Source organism: Notechis scutatus, chromosome 3, assembly GCF_049901735.1.
Source record: "Notechis scutatus isolate UNSWTSFEM ecotype Mainland chromosome 3, rNotScu1.2, whole genome shotgun sequence".
Classification (NCBI taxonomy): Eukaryota; Metazoa; Chordata; class Lepidosauria; order Squamata; family Elapidae; genus Notechis; species Notechis scutatus.
This window is the reverse complement of record NC_142011.1, coordinates 11,216,274-11,233,475: the sequence shown is the minus strand read 5'-3', so window position 1 is coordinate 11,233,475 and position 17,202 is coordinate 11,216,274. Positions and strand designations below refer to the sequence as shown.

The 17,202-nt window shown below is 44.1% G+C and overlaps 1 protein-coding gene across 1 annotated transcript in view; it reads right to left on the bottom strand.

Moving 5' to 3' along the window:
• Positions 1-13,563, bottom strand: part of LAMA5 (laminin subunit alpha 5) — a 225,391-nt gene extending 211,828 nt beyond the window's left edge. Inside the window, exon 1 of the mRNA XM_087959198.1 lies at positions 12,959-13,563. Within this exon, the coding sequence (XP_087815324.1) occupies positions 12,959-13,273 (315 nt within the window). The 5' untranslated portion in view covers positions 13,274-13,563. The remainder of the gene's footprint in view (positions 1-12,958) is intronic.
• Between the last annotated feature and the right edge of the window lie 3,639 nt (positions 13,564-17,202).

The window sequence follows — 17,202 nt, the reverse complement described above, 5'->3', positions numbered from 1 at the left end:
TTCTCAAGAAACATAACTTTACCACGTGCCCTAATTTTGATCATGTGACTGAGAGGATATTGTGACAGTTGTAGGTGTGAGGCCCAGCTGTAAGTCACTTTTCTCAGTAAAACTGTAACTTCGAACGGCCACTAAACAAATCGTTGTATATTGAGGACTATCTGTGATAAAGCTCTTTCAGCTAAACTCCACATTCTTTTTTGTCAAAATGGAAATCATGTTCAATAGGAAATCCACAGCTGGTCATTTAAACAAGAGCTAAATTTGAGGCAGAGAGAAGCTTTTTCAGAATTTCTACTAAACTCTTCCAGCTTTTCGCTTTGTTTTCTTAATGCATGATATATGATATCAATCAGATTAAAGAGTCAAACAAACTCAATTACTGAAACACAAACTCTGGAATTTATTATTGTTGTTCCAGATGAAAGCCCTTCATTTGCTCCACACCTTCCACCACTGATTTAGTCCCTAAAAATTACAGAAACCTGTAAAATGGAATTAATGAAAAACCACAACCCTTCAATTATCAAGTCTTGTTTTGCTCCCCTTTTAAAAACATGTCTGCTACTACAGGAAAAAGCCACTCGCTTAACAACCAGAGAAAAATCCATCGCTTGAATAAAGACCAGAGAATACTACTATCATGTCACCCCAATTCTTCTTTTCTCCAGAATAGCCAAATCCAAATCCTGTAGCCCTTCTTCATGTTTTAGTCTCCAAGCCTTTAATCGTCTTAGTTATCTAGTTGTCTAGTTCTTCTCCAGTTATAAATGTATGTATGTAGGTATGTATGTAGGTATGTATGAATAATCGAAGGTGGCAAATATACAAAATATTTTTCTCTCTCCTTATTTTCCTCACAATGGCAACCTGTGAGGCAGGGGTGTCAAACTCAAGGCCCGAGGGCTGGATCCGGCCCACGTGGTGCTTAGATCTGGCCAGAGGTTCTGGAGAACTGGTAGCGGAAATTTTGAGTAGTTCGGAGAACCAGCAAATCCCACCTCTGACTGGCCCCGCCCCCAATTATTCTCTGCCTCCCGATTCCCAGCTGATCGGCTGGGTCTTCTTTGGTTGCCCTGCACAGGAGAAGGGAGCTGGAAAGCAGGTCAGTGAGGTGGGGAGGGAATGGGGATTTTGCAGTAACCTTCCCCCAAGACTGGGGAGGGAATGGAGATTTTGCAGTATCCTGCCACACCCACCAAGACACGCCCACAGAACCGGTAGTAAAAAAAAATTGAATGCCACCGCCCTGGAAACACCTGCCTCCTAAGCTCCGTTCTACCTGACAGAGGGTTGCAGAAGGCCATCGCAGCTGAAAACTGAGCTTACGCGGGCTGCACGTGGCCCTCCCGGTCTCCGTTTTCATTGGCAGAAGGTTTTCAGGAGTCCATTGCAGCCAGAAACTGAGCTTGGGAGCCCCGTTTTTGCTGGAAGAGCACTCTGGTCACCAAAGGCGCCCCCGACACAAGTGATGTCGAGCTGGCTATGCCCACCCTGGCCATGACCTGGCCTGCCCCCCCGCCAAGGTCAAACAGAACCCTGATGCGGCTTCAATGAAATCAAGTTTGACATCCCTGCTAGAAGGCATGTTGGACTGACAGTAACTGATCCAAGGTTCCCCAAGCTGGCTTTGATATTTAAGGCAGATCTAGAATTCAGTCCAGGACTACCTGTATAGATTTCTTGTTTGACTCCTGCTAGCCAAACCCCTCAAGCTGTTTCCATGGTTGGTTGTTTCTTTTGTAAAGCACACAGTAAGTCCCAGGCTGTTCCCCAACCATGATTTGTTCTGGTTTGAGAGGATTCAAGCTGGGGAGGTGGGGAACGAACCACAATAAAAGGAAGCATAAAAGAAATGTTTACAATTCAAGTGTTCCCCTTGGCACAAAGCGTCAAACAATTCAGCCGCCTCACACCCGCTCACTTATTCTGTCCGCAAGAAGCCAGAATTCTCATAAATTCCAGCTTATTGGGACCCCGAAACAGCCTCGTGAAGCATGTTCAACTTGGAGTGGAATGAAAGAAAGACGTCACTCGCTCTTTCGCTGGAGCCTCCGAGTTTCAGTAGCAAAATCTGAAGTAACTGTTTCCAAGGATGATTTTCCTATTCAGAACTCAAAATGAAAAGCCGGTTTTCAGAAAGGCTGGACGCGTTCATCGCTTTGGCTGCCAGTTTTACCCAAAAAAGCCAGGATGTTCAAAAGAAGCAGGGCACTAGCTTCTTTTGAAACACAAACTCTGGCTGAAACTTGGAAATTAAGACTGGGGCAAATTTATTGCTTAGGAATTGTGCCAATTATCACTGTTCACTCTGAATCCAGTCTGAGGACCTTAATAGCCAAGGAGGTCATCTGAATAAAGATAGTCCTCGACATACAACCACCACTGAGCCCAAATTTTCTGTTGCTGAGTAAGGCAATTGTTGAGTCAGCTTTGTCTCAACTTTTTTTTTTTTGCCACCGTTGTTAAACGAATCATTGCAGCTGTTAAATCACTCATGCAGTCGTTAAACAAATCTGGCTTCCCCCGTTAACTTTGTTCATTGGAAGCCGGCTGGGAAGGCGATAACAATCACATGACCTTAGGACACAGGAACCGTCATGAATACATGCCTGTTGCCAAGTGCCTGAATTTTGATCATGTGACTGTGGGGGAATGCTGCGACAATCGTAAGTATGAAAACTGGTCGTAAGTCACTTTGTTTTCAGTGTCATTGTAACTTCAAACAATCACTAAGCCAATGGTTGTAAGTCAAGGACTATTTATAAAGGGTCACCATGAATTGCTCAGGCACCTGGTTCAGGTATCCAGAGATTATGAATTCCCCCCTCCCATAAGATTAGGTTTCAAATACAAAATAGAAGAGAAGAGAAGAGAAGAGAAGAGAAGAGAAGAGAAGAGAAGAGAAGAGAAGAGAAGAGAAGAGAAGAATAGAACAAGGAATTGGAATAGAATGGAATGGAATGGAATGGAATAGAATAGAATAGAATAGAATAGAAGAATAGAATAGAATAGAATAGAATAGAAGTGGAGTGGAATAGAATAGAACAGAATAGAATAGGAGTGGAGTGATGAGTGGAGTGGAATAGAATAGAATAGAATAGAATAGAATAGAATAGAATAGAATAGAATAGAATAGAATAGAATAGAATAGAAATAGCTTTATTGGCCAGGTGTGATTGGACGCACAAGGAATTTATGGTGCATAAGCTCTCAGTATACATGCAAGCAACATGTGATAAATCATGATCATAATCATCATAAAATATATTCATCATAATCATAAGTGACAGTCATAGTATACTAAATAAGTAATCAGCATAAATTGTACTAAGATGCTAAATAAATCAATTAATATAAGTCATAAGATACAATCAACAAAGTTGTAGTCATAAGAAGATAAGGAAGTAAGTAGGAAACATGAGAAGGATAATAGAAATACAGCCCTACGAGGTAGATATACCGTATCTGTGTCCACTTAAGCACAACCCTTTGAGATTATGAGCTACAAGGGGCTCTTGTAGAATTTATCTATAGCAGGAGTGTCAAACTCAAGTTGTCATAGTGGCGTCATGTGTCGTATTGAGACTTTTTTCCCCTTCGCTAAACCGGGCATGGGCGTGGCCAGTGGCCAGAATGACGCATCCCGCCCGTGTGGGAGTTTGACAGCCTGATTTATAGCTACATGTGGTCAGGGAAGAATGAAACAGATGAGTCCAAAGCAGAAAGTAATTCAGGTCCTTTTCAAACACATGTTCCTTATAGCCCACTAGCTTAATTTTAACTTGCTTGAAAATCAATGGAACTGGTTAATCACCAACATTTCATTGACTATATATTACAGTACAGGAGAAGACTTGAAAGACCAGGTTAAGGAAAGATTGTCAAGGAGGAAATCTATGTGACTGCTAAGAATCAACATCAACTTGTTGGCACATAATTACCATATTTTTGACCCCCCCCCCCAAAAAAGTAGATGGAAATGTCTGTGCATCTTATAGAGCGAATACCGGCCTGTTTTTGGCCTCCCAAACCCTCCGTGGGTCCTCTTTTTGGCCTCCCTGGTGTCCAGAAGCACTCTGCACCCATTTTTGGCCTCTTAAACCCTCCACCCATCTCGCTTTTGCCACCAGGGAGGGCAAAAATGGGATCTGCAGAGGCTTTGGGAGGCCAAAAATAGGCCCACTTTTGGCGTACAGAGTACTTCTGAGTGCCGGGGAGGGCAAAAATAGGACTTGCGAAGGGTTTGGGAGGCCAAAAACAGGCCTGTTTTTGGCCTGCAGAGTGCTTTGGGCTCTGGGGAGGGCAAAAACGGGACGTATGGAGGCAAAAAATTATTATTATTTGTTTTCTTCCTCTAAACCAGGGGTGTCCAACCTTGGCAACTTTAAGACTTGTGGACTTCAACTCCCAGAATTCCTCAGCCAGCAAAGCTGGCTGAGGAATTCTGGGAGTTGAAGTCCACAAGTCTTAAAGTTGCCAAGGTTGGATACCCCTACTCTAAACCTAGGCGCGTCTTAGGGTTCGGTGCGTCTTATAGTCCGAAAAATACGGTAATTAAAGGACTAAGAAAAAATTTAAGAAAGAGTTTGTGGTATTCCTTGGTATTCTCTGAGCTTGGATTTTTATTTTTTTGCAGACATTTCATTACCTGATTAGGTAATATCATCAGTTTTAGTGAGTGTGTGGTTTGCTCCTGATTTATATACAGTAGCTTGCCTTGGTGGGGTTGGTGGGGATGTGGTTTTCTCCTTGGTAATTCTTTGATTAGGCTGCTGTTTATTGTTCGATTGTTTGTCTTAGTTGATAATTCCTTGATTCGGATATTGTTTACTACTTGATGGTTTGTCTGGTGTTAATCCCTGCTTATCTGGGTGTTGATTGCTGATGAGGAGATATGCTGGCCTTTTTTGCTTCCTGTTTAACTTCTTTATTGTGTCTTTTGAATGTGGCTCAGAGTCCTCTCCAACTGCGAGATGGGCAGCAACTAAATTCAATAATAATAGTAGTGCAGGTAGTCCTCAACTTACAACCACAATTGACCCCAGAACTTCTGTTGCTAAGTGAGAAGTTTGTGAAGTGAGTTTTGCTCCATTTTATGACTTTTCTTGTCATGTTTGTTGAATCATTGTGAATCATTGCAGTTGTTAAGTTAGTAACACGGTTGTTAAGCGAATCTGGTTTCCTCATTGGCTTTGCTTGTCAGAAGGTCGCAGAATTGGTCACATGGCTTTGGGACACCCTGCAACCATCATTAAATATGAATCCGTTGTCAAGCACCCAAATATAAATCCTGTGGCCTGCAATGGTCATAAGTGTGAAAAACAGTCATCAGTGCCTTTTTTTAGTGCTGTTATAACTTCGAATGGTCACTAAATGAACTGTTGTAAGTCAAGGACTACCTGTAATAGGTGGCTTGGGTGCAACCCCAAAACAATTGGAGCATCCCCTGAATGCTATTGCCATTGATAAATTCACCATCAGTTAATTGCAAAAGGCAACTTTACTTAGAACAGCTAACATCTGCGACAAAATCTGTAACACTATCAAATATCCACACCTGCCTATCCCAGGTCCTTGGGAAGAACTCGATAGGTGAATAAAAATGCCAAATTTAGTCTGAACATCCAGCTGACTGTGGAAGAAATAAAAATAACAATAAACATCTGGTTGGCTGTGTGACGAACCGTAATAATGGTGCAGTCTGAACATCTGGCTGACTGTTCAATGAATCATAAGAATAATAATGATGTATAAATGTGGCTTATCTCCATGTGTCTACTGATGGCTGATTTGTCTGAGTGCCAAGCTCTGTTTTTGAGTTTAAGTTTGATAACAAATAATCAGAGTTGGAAGGGATCTTGTAGGTCATCTAGTCCAACCCCCCCTGCTTGGATTAAACTCACAGTTAAACTTGGGTTAAGCTCAGTTTCCCAGTTGGTTGAGTCTGTCCATGTGTTGTGAAATTAAGGAGTATTTAAAGAGCCGTGGTGGTTGGAATGCAGTACTGCAGGCTACTTCTGCTGACTGCCAGCAGTTTGACAGTTCGATTCCCATCAGCTCAAGGTTGACTCAGCCTTCCATCCTTCCAAGGTCGGTAAAATGAGAACCCAGATTGTTGGGGGCAATATGATGACTCGGTAAACCGCTTGTACCTTTGGTTTTTCTTTACCAGGTGTAAAACCTTGCTTTTCTCCATATTAAATTTCATTTTGTTGGATAGGGGCCCACAGTTCGAGTCTATCAAGATCTTTTTGGATCCTGAGCTTGTCTTCTGGGGTGTTGACTATTCTTGCCAACTTAGTGTCATCTGCAAATTTGATGAGTTCCCCCTTCTATTCCCTCATCTAAGTTTCCTCTCAGTCAACAACAAAGAAATCCAATGAATGAATTACTCATTCAATGAACTATATAGTAATCTGGCCTCAACCTGCTTAGCTTCCAACCCCAGACAACAATCAAACCGGTTTGGTAAAAGCATCACTTCCACAGAAACAAAGCCCACCCTGTGTTTTGTTATGGTTACTTCTCCACTTCTTTGCAAGAACAGTTCTTTTATCTGTGAGTCCTCCTCACCCACCCACAGAGGATAAAGTCCAGGTGCATTCTAGAAAGAGTGCAGAGAACAGGAACAAAGATGATTAGGGACGCATATAAAGAATGGTTGCAGGAATTGGGTTTGTCTAGTCTAGTGAAAAGAAGGACTAGGGGAAACATATAGCAGTGTTCCAATATTTAAGGGGTGCCACAAAGAAGAGGGAGTTAAACTATTCTCCAAAGCACCTGAGGGCAGGACAAGAAGCATCAGATGGAAACTAATCAAGGAAAGAACCAACCTAGAACCAAGGAGAAAATTTCCTGACAGTTAGAACAATTAACCGGTGGAAAGACTTGCTTTCTGAAGTTGTAGGTGCTTCATCACTGGAGGTTTTTAAGAAGAGACTGGACAACCATTTGTCTGAAATGGTGCAGGGTTTCCTGCCTGAGTAGGGGGTTGGACTAGAAGACCTTGCAGGTCCCTTCCAACTCTGATATTCTGTTATGATAACAGTGTTCCACCATTTGTGGGACTGCCACAAAGAGTATCTGTTTGTCCAAACTTAACAGGAATGGGTTGAATTTTGAGAATCTTGATATAGTAAAGTCCTATTTTCCAAAGCCTCAGAAAGCAAGACAAGAAACAATGGATGGAAACTAAATAAGGAGAGGAGCAATCTAAAACCAAGGAGAAATTTCCTACGGTGAGAACAATTAACCAGTGGAGCAGCCTGCCTTCAGAAGTTATGGGTGCTCCATCTCTGGAGGTTTTTAACCACAGGTTGTATAGACATTCATCCAAAATGATATAGGGCAGGGGTGTCAAATTCAAGGCCAAGGAGCTGGAGCTGGCCCGTAGGGGTGCTTAGATCTGGCCTGCAGGGCCACCCTGGAAATAGCGAAGGACTATCCTGCAGTGCCTCTGCCAGCATAAATGGAGCATGCGGCCCTCCCGAGCTCCATTTCCACCGGCAGAGGGTTGCAGGAGTCCGTCGCAGCTGAAAACAGAGCTCGGGAGACCATTTTCTCTGGCAGAGCGCTCGGGCCATCACAGGCGCCCCTGACACGGGGGACATCGAGCTGGCCACGCCCACCCTGGCCACACCCACTCCCCCCCCCCCATGGTCAAACACAAGCCTAACGCAGCCCTCCATGAAATCGAGTTTGATACCCCTGATAATGCGCCTCCTGCTTGAGCAAGGGGTTGGATTAGAAGACCTCTAAGATCCCTTCCAACGTCTGCTATTCTGTTAACTGGGATCTTAGCGGCTTCCTACTCCAGCAGCAAAGGCAGAGGTCCTGCTGCTTTGGTTTGTCTTCTCTCACCAGGCGGGAGGTTTCAGATTCCATTTCTTTCCCAACTACTGTAGTTGCCCTTACAAGATTTACAACAACGCTGGGAAATCAAAGCTTCGGTGAATGGCTCGCACCCTTCGGCTCCTTCTTTTAACAAATTCCCTCCTGCAGCTCTTCCTCTAGATGTTCAGGATTGTTTAGTGCTTTGACAAGCACCAGCTCCTGAAGAGTGGCACCCTTCTGCCATCCACATTCCTGGGAAATTCTTGTCCCCGGGTGCTTCTGGCTTCTCCGTTGAGGGCCCCTTTTAAGCCGACATTTACTTTGACATAAGCCTGTAATAATTGTTTATCTTTAACACACCCTCTGCTCCCACCCACATTCCTGCAAACAATTTGAGGACTTCATTATATCAAGATTTTCAAAATTCAACCCACTCCCCTTAAGTGGGACGAACAAATACTCTTTCCCCCCTCCCCACAAAGCACGAAGAGATAAGCATTTCTGCAGCACACGGGGGTAGACCTACGAAGTCTGCTCTTTTCTCTCCAATCTGGGGTTCAGCTCTAGAATAGAATAGAATAACAGAGTCGGAAGGGACCTTGGAGGTCTTCTAGTCCAACCCCCTGCTTAGGCGGGAAAGCCTATACCCGTGATGGCGAACCTAGGGCACGCATGCCGGAAGTCGCACGCAGAGCCATCTCTGCAGGCCCGCGAGCCTAGTCGCCCCAGCTCAGTTCCACTGTGCAGGTGCACGCGCCTCCTGCCAGGCAGCTTATTTTGGAGTATCTGCCCTGCATGCGTGGGGGGGTGGGGCGTATGCAGGAGATCCATGAGCATGTACAGAGGGACGGGGGAGCACCGGTGGGGGGGGATGGTGTTTGCATGTGCATTGCATCATCACTGGCCTATACCATTTCAAACAAATGGTTATCCAGTCTGTCTTCCAGAGCTTTAGCAAGTGATTGAATCAACAAAGCAGCAGTGTGTATTAGCACCAAAAGAGCTAATACAATCCTTGGTTGCATAAACAGAGGCATAGCATCAAAATCACGTGAAGTATTAGCACCCCTTTATAAAGCTTTAGGTTTTTTTTTCTAAAGTTTTTATTTTTTTACAAAAAACATACAAACAAAACATAAAACCATCTTTCAATTATATATACAGTGTGTCAGTTGGTTACAATCTTTTGTGCTATCCTTTTTTTTTTTACCATTACTCACAAGTTGTATAAATTCTCACCTTATCAATCTAACATGTGCTTATGTAATATCAATTATTAATCATTCGTTTGCCTAAACTATTTCTCCATCATTCTATACGAGATATTCTAAATTTCATTATAATTTAATCTTATACATTCATCCAATGGTTATTATATATTTTATATTGTATTCTATATCAATCTATCAACTTTTTATTGTAAAACTTCCTAATCTGTTTCTTTACCATGTCTTTTTATGTGGCTTTAGTAAGACCACACCTGGAATACTGCATCCAGTTTTGGTTACCCCATTACAAAAAAGATGTTGAGACTTTGGAAAAAGTGCAAAGGAGAGCAACTAAGATGATTCAAGGCCTGGAAATTAAAACATATGAAGAACGGTTAGAGGATTTGGGTTTGGCTTGTCTAGAGAAAAGAAGGACTAGAGGCGACATGATAGCAGTATTCCAGGATTTGAGAGGCTGCCACAAAAAAAGAGGATGTCAACTTATTTTCTAAAGCACCTGAATGCAGGACAAGAAACAATGGACGGAAACTAATCAAGGAGAGAAGCAACCTGGAATTGAGGAGAAACTTCCTAATGGTGAGGACAATTAACCAGTAGACTAGCTTGACTTTGGAGGTTGTGGGTGCTTCATCACTGGAGGTTTTTAAGAAGAGACTGGCGGTCACTTGTCTGAAATGGTATAGGTTCTCCTGCTTGAGCAGGGGGCTGGACTAGAAGACCTCCAAGGTCCCTTCCAGCTCTATTTTGATTCTGGTTCAAATCAAATCAAATTGATCAGAATCAAATCAAATCAAATTGATCGGGACAAATGAATTGTGTTTATAAATCTGTTACAGTGCAAGGAATATGGGTATTATCATACTACCACCTTCAATTCTTTTCTAAAAAATAATAACTTATTGCTTCTCTTTGAACTGTTTCATTTATTAAATTTGTATCCTGCCTTTTATTATTTTATTATAAGCAAGTGAAAGTGGTGAACATATTTAATACACTTCCTCCTGCTATGTTCCCAACAATAACCCTGCGAGGTAGGTTGGGGTAAGAGAGAGTTACTGGTCCAAAGTCACCCCCGGTTTTCATGCCAAAGGTGGAACAAGAATTTAGTCTCCTACAGATGGACCCAAAGCCTACGGATGGATCCTACGGTCTCCTACGGATGGATCCAGCTTTCATGTGTAAAGTGGGACTGGAACTCGTGGTCTCATTGTGATTGGCCCAAAGTAACCCACCACCTTTTATGCCATAGGCAGGACTAGAACTTACAGTCTCCTGGTGATTGGCCCAAAGTCACTCAAAAGCAGAACGAGAACTCGTGGTCTCCTGATTTGTAGGCCAGCACCTTAACAATTACACCTCTATAATTCAGATTTGAAAAGATCCAAGGTGAAAATATTATATAAAATCATTTATAATGCATAATAAAAACATAAGCATATTTCATTTGTATTAGGTTGATCTCTGAACATCTTACTAGGGGTGCGCATCATAAAAGTAATTATTTTGTATAGAAAGTTGCAGGTGGGATGGCATCTGTGTACAGCTCATTTCATTCTATCTCAAAACCTTGAAATGTTGATCAACATCCTTTTTATCTTCTATATATATAAAAGCGAAATACCATTCACGCATCATCACAAAATCTCCACAACCGTAAAGCCTACAAACTTGAAATTTGGCACGTATGTTCCTCTTGGCTTCTAGGTGCTCACTAAGAAAAGATTTTTTGAAATGACCATCAGATCATTAGTATTTTGTATATTATTATTAACAAAGCCTGATGCTAAGGAGTTCTACTCCCCCTCCCCACCTGAAAAGAAATCTGTTCAAAAAACATAAGCAGAGGAGAGGAGTTTCAGTTTTAGTTTCACAGCAGCAACCAGCTTTAGCACAGAACAATTGAGCTAAGCCACACCCAGGCTCCTTGCTGTCTCACAGCAAATACTGTTTCAGTTTCCAAACAGCCCTCAACTTTCACACACTGACAGGATGTTAGCCAGATGAATACCGATGGATGCTGGTAGGCAGAGACACCATTTCCTCCCCAAAAACTAAGCCCGATCACATAGTTTTGTAGTGAAGCACAGGTATAGAGCTAGTTCCTTTATATTTAACTTCTCTTTTTCTTTAATTGTCTATTGCTGCATTAACCTGGCATATTCTGAGATCTTCACAGAATATCCTGGTAAGCTACACAATGCAGTCAAAAACATGCTTTAAAAGATTCACCATTTCAACCCTAGCTAACTTTAAATAAAAGCAAGGTGTTTCACTATCCACAATGGCACTAAGTTAAAATATGGATATGGCAGTCCTCTGAACACCTGGAGAAAAGCAATACACACACACATATATAATTACGGTTATCAAACCGAACTAATGGAATGGATCCATTTGTTTTGGTCACCTCTACGCTTCTTTAAAAAGTACTTTGTATAACCAAACTCTTGTCACCCTAGCAAAATCTGACAGGTTTGTATGTTTTCAATTTCAACAGAGAATTTTAGCAAGGGTTTTTCTATTCTTCCCACTCAACAAGTCCAAACATATTTTGTGCTGAACAGCATGCCATTCTGCTCTTAAGGCTGAACACCCTGTAATAACATACCCACAGTCCTAATTCTCAAGAAACCAATTCCATTTACCACCCTCCAACCTTTTGAGAGATCAAATCCTTCCTCTGGATTTCTGTAGTGTTCTGATTATTTTTTTTCTCTCCCTCACTTAGCTACCCAGCCCAGAAATTCAACTTAGCAAGTGATTTCTTGGACTTTTTCCAACAAATATTGGGTAAGGAGCACTAGGGACCCTTTTCAGATAGGAAGGCAGTAAATGTGGGTGGAGGGGGAAATCCCTTTTATTAAAGCCCCGAACAAAAGGGCACCTGAGAACGCAAACAGATACAAAGGGCATACTGGAAAGCCACAATCACCAAAAGAGGGTTTGTGCGGCTGTTTTATAAGTGGGAATCAGTTCACAAGGGAAGAAAATTGGAAGATAAAACATAATGTAGTAATAGATGGATGGATGAGAGGGAGGGAGGGAGATGGGAAAAAGGAGGGGAGGGAAGGGAAGGTGCAGGAAGGAAGGAAGGAAGGAAGGAAGGAAGGAAGGAAGGAAGGGAGGGGGAAGGAAGGAAGGAGGTGAGGATAGGGGAAGGAAGGGAGGGAGGAATGAGGGAGGAGATGTGGAGGAAGAGGGAAGAGGGTGGAAGGAAGTGAGAATAGGGAAGGAAGGAAGGAGAGGAAAGAAAGGAAGGAAGGAAGGAGAGGGAGAAGGGAGGGAGGAAGGAGAGGGAAGGAAGGAAGGAAGGAGGGAGAGGGAGGGGAAGGAAGGAAGAGAGAGGAGAAGGGAGGGAGGAGGAGGGGGAAGGAAGGAAGGAAGGAGAGGGAGGGGGAAGGAAGGAAGGAGAGGGAGAAGGGAGGGAGGAAGGAGAGGGAGGAGATGAGGAGGGAAGAGAGGGAGGTGTGGAAGGAAGGTGAGGATAGGGGGAAGGAAGGAAGGGCTACCCAGAGTCCTAATTGCCTCGGCAAAGAGGCGGGCTGAAAAACCAAGGTAATGGCAGGCATGGCTTTCCTGCATTCTTGCAAAGGGGAACAAGACCTGAAGTTCGGACGAGTCTCCTTTTGAGCTACGCTTCTCCTTCCCAAACCCTCCAACTCCGAAACCCCAGCGCGATCATCCGGGTGGCGGGTTTGTCTCCATCCCCATAAAGGAGACCCTGGGGAGCACGGCGGGCTCTCCGAAGCGGAGACACCCCGCACCGACCCCCAAACCCAGCCCCACACGTGTTGCAGCCGCATTCTCTCTCTCTCTCTCTCTCTCTCTCTCTCTCTCACACACACACACACACACACACACACACACACCCTCTGAGCAAGGAAGCGCTGTACCTGGATGGTCTGGTTGGGCTCCCCTCCGGAGACCGGCCCTCCCACGAGTTTGCAATACAAATCCTCCACGGGGCGCGGGGAGCTCCGGCCGCCGGCTTCTTCCTCGCCGCAGGTCGCGGTGGCCGAGATCTTGGTGCTCTCGGCCAGGTTGAAGTAAGGCGGGTGCAAGCTGTAGCCGTTCACGTCGGCCTGGAAGGAGACCGGCTGAGCCGACGAAGCCCCCAGCAGGGCCGCCGCCCCCACCACCAGCAGGACCCGCAGCCGAGCCACCACCGGGCACCGGAGCCCAGCAGCGGGCACCGGCCGCCTCGCCATTTTTTTTTCCCCCGGGGGACTTTGGCCGCCCGCCCGCCCGCCGGCAAAACGCTGGGAAAGATCCGCCGCCGCCGCCGGGGAGGCCGATGGGGTTGAGCCCGGACAGGTCAGGATCGGGAAAAGGAGCTCCGAGCCCGAGGAGGAAGAGGAGAGCGGGCGCTCCGCAAACTCGATCCGAGCTGCAACCTGCGCTGCTCCCGCCGGGTTGGTCCGGAGCTCAGTGCGGCTCTCTCCTCTTTTGCGGCTCGGCAAACGGCTGCGGCGGCCCCGGGAGGGAAGTGGCGCGGGGGGGGGGGAGGGGAGGGAGGGGCCACGCGGGGATTAGCCCTGCCGGAGGCTGCCCATTGTGTCGGCCGCCCTCGCGGCTCTTGTCCCGGGTTAACCCGTTCTGCCCGTCGCCCGGCAAGGGGAGAGAAACAAAGAGGGGGGAAAAAAGGTCCGTCCCGCACGCGTGTCTCGACGCCTTGCACCGGCCGCTGAGGCGAGAAGGGGGAGGTGAGAAAAGAGGCGCCCGTTGGGATCTTAAACCCCCTCCCCAGAATTATCTAACACCCCCCCACACTTTTTTTTAAAAAAAATTCCTTTTGCAAATGGTTGAGCAGATCCAAGGAATTTTATTTTTCCCCCTCCGCCCGGAAAGACGAGCCTGGGCAAGCTAGTCTGGGATTGCCTCAGGGAGCGTGAGGGGGAGGTGGGACAGATTAAACAGATAATCAGAGTTGGAAGGGACCTTGTAGGTCATCTAGTCCAACCCCCTGCCCAAGCAGGAGACCCCACACCATTCCTGACAGAGTCCAATCTCTTCTTGAATGACTCAAGTGGTGGCGCGCCCACAACTTCCGAGGGCAAAGCTGTTCCATGGGTTGATTGTTCTCCCTGTCAGAAAGTTTCTCCTTATTTCCAGGTTGAATCTCTCCTTGTTCAGTTTCCATCCATTATTCCTTGTCTGGCCTACAGGCACTTTAGAAAATAGCTTGACCCCTTCCTCCTCTCTGTGGCAGCCCCTCAAATATTGGAAAACTGCTATCCTGTCTCCCCTGTTTTCTCTTTACTAGACTAGCCAAGCCCAGTTCCTGCAACCATTCTTCATATGTTTTAGTCTCCAGTCCCCTCATCATCCTGGTTGCTCTTCTCTGTACTTTTTCTAGAGTCTCAACATCTTTTTTATAATGTGGTGACCAAAACTGGATGCAGTACTCTAAGTGTGTCTTACTAAGGCTTTATAGAGTGGTATTAGTACCTCATGTGTGGGTTTGCAGCAATGCTACCAGGTAGTCCTCGACTTACAGCCATCTCTGAACTCCAAATTTCTCTTGCTAAGTGAAGCATTTGTGAAGTAAGGTTTGCCCCTTCCTTGCCCCGGTTAAAGTAAGATTTAAAGTAAATCACTTCAGTGCTTAAGTGAGGGTTAGAGTTATTAGTGAATCTAGCTTTCCCCTTGACTTACCTTGTCTGAAAGTCACAAAAAGTGATCACGTGACCCCTGGGACATCACAACCGTCATAAATACGAATCCGTTGCCAAGCGGCTGAATTTTGATCACGTGACCATGGGGATGCTGCAACGGTCGTAAGTGTGAAAAAGAGTCATAAGTTACTTTTTTCCCAGTGGTGGTCTAAATTTGAACGGTCACTAAATGAACTGTTGTAAGTCAAGGGCTTGGAGGGACATTAAAGACGATCTTGCATTTAAGAGCGTTAAATGCCATCACTCTAATGATTTGGCTCTAAATGGGAATTTTGGATTCAGTGGGAGTGATGTTCTCCCCATTGCGGGCCAAACCCCAAATACCTCTTTAGTTCGTTCTAAAATATTTTTTTAAGCCTTGAAAAAGGAACTCATCTAGGGGGCAGATCATCATAATTTTTAACGACCCCATAATCACTTGCAGGATGGACTCCGGGCAAGTGAATGGAGCTAGCAGAGTGTTTTAAAGGCTGGATGCCCTTCCTGTCACCAATGTGGAATTTTGTTCAGCAGATACATTCTCATTGTGCTCAGAGTGAGAAATACCTGGAGATGCGACTAGGAAATGCAAACTATAGGCTAGACTGAGGAATTGGGGGGGGGGGAAACTTATTACAGCGGAAGTGTATTTCGTTTTGTTGTCAGTAACTTGAAATAAACTTGAGTTGAATGAGACTTCAGTTACTTTGCTTTGCTTTTTAAAAGGAAGTGCGTAATGCAATTGAATTAGACAGATTGGTCTAATGCACCAGGAGATTGTGAGTTCTAATCCCACATTAGGCATATAAACTGGCTGGGTGAATTTGAGCCAATCACCAGGAGTCTGTGTGTACTAGTCCTGCCTTAAGAATGAAAGGCAGTTGACTTTGAACCAATCACTAGGAGATTGTGAGTTCTAGTTCCGCTTTAGCTATGAAAGCCAACTGGATGATTAGGCCAATCACCAGGAGGTTGAGAGTTTTAGTCCTACCTTAAGGTATGAAAGCCGGCTGGGTGACCTTGGGCTACTCACTCTCAGTCCAATCTACCTCACAGGGTTGTTGTTGGGAAAATAGGAGGAAGAAGGATTATTAGATCTGTTCACCTGCTTGGATTATTTATAAAAATAATAAAGGTGGGATTTAAAAAACTATAAATAAATAAACCTGGGTTCGAATACAGTGCTGCCTGTTGCCAGCTCCTCCAATTTTAGAGTGGAAAATCAAGGGTTATAATCAAGGACTGCATTGCAGGAAGACCAACATATGCAAATATGATGATTATTTTTTTGTCCAACTCTTCTTCCAAAAACTTTTTTCTCAATATCTTCATAGGAACACCCACAGCGTCTCTGAAAACAGCGTGAGGCCTTTTGTAAGCTGATAATTTTACAGATAGTCCTCGACTTACAATGACTCACTTAGTAACTGTTTAAAGATACAAAGGCGCTGAAAAAAGTGAGTTACGACCATTTTTCATTGTTACAACCTTCAAAGCTTCCCCCATGGTCATGTGATCAAAATTCAGATGCTTGGCAACCAGTTCACACTTATGACCGTTACTGTGTCCCAAGGTCACGTGATCCCCTTTTGGGATCTTTTGAAGAGCAAAGTCAACGAGGAATCCAGATTCACTTAACAACCAGGTTACTGACTTATCAGCTGCAGTGATTCACTTAAATGGCAAGAAAGGTCATAAAAGGGGGCAAAACTCACTTAAGAAATATCTCACTTAACAACAGAAATGTTGGGCTCAGTTGTAAGTCGAGGACTACCTGTCTTTAGAGGAGATTCTCACTTGCTTAAACGTGCATCCAATCACCTACATCAAAAATGGTTCTGTCTAAGAGCCAAGGTACCTTCTTCCATATCTGGTGGCTATGCCCAGAAGCCCCAAAATGCTGGGTCCAAATACAGAGTTGGTTGCAAGAAATAGCGGAATGCCAGATTGAGTTTAAACCTGAATTTAAACTGAGTTTAAACCTTTATTATTTTAGGAATAATAAAAGGGAAATGTAGTAAAAAGATCAACTCTATGATACTACATATAACAACAGCAGCGAGGATTGCACTTGCACAATTTTGGAAGCGAGACAGTATCCCACTGGAAGAATAGTAATCTAAAAGATTTTAGAATGTGCTGAAATGGATAAACTCACTTGAGAGCTCAAATGATAAAGAAGAGTGAGAGTACTATGTGGTTTGGGATAATTGGTACAAATGGTTCAACAGTAGGAATAATAAAGATAAGAAAATTGTAGATAAATGTATATAAATTAATATAAATGCATGGAGACTTGTATATGTAATAATGATAGTCATAGTGTTGTTAAAGATGAGAATAAGATTTGTAAAGTGTGAAAAAGCATAACAAAAATAAATAAATAAATAAAAATGGCTCTGTCTGGATGTGGATCAAAGGCTCCATGCCTCTTGAACAGCTTTTTTTCCCAGGCGCTCCCATAAGTCAAGGTACATGAGAAG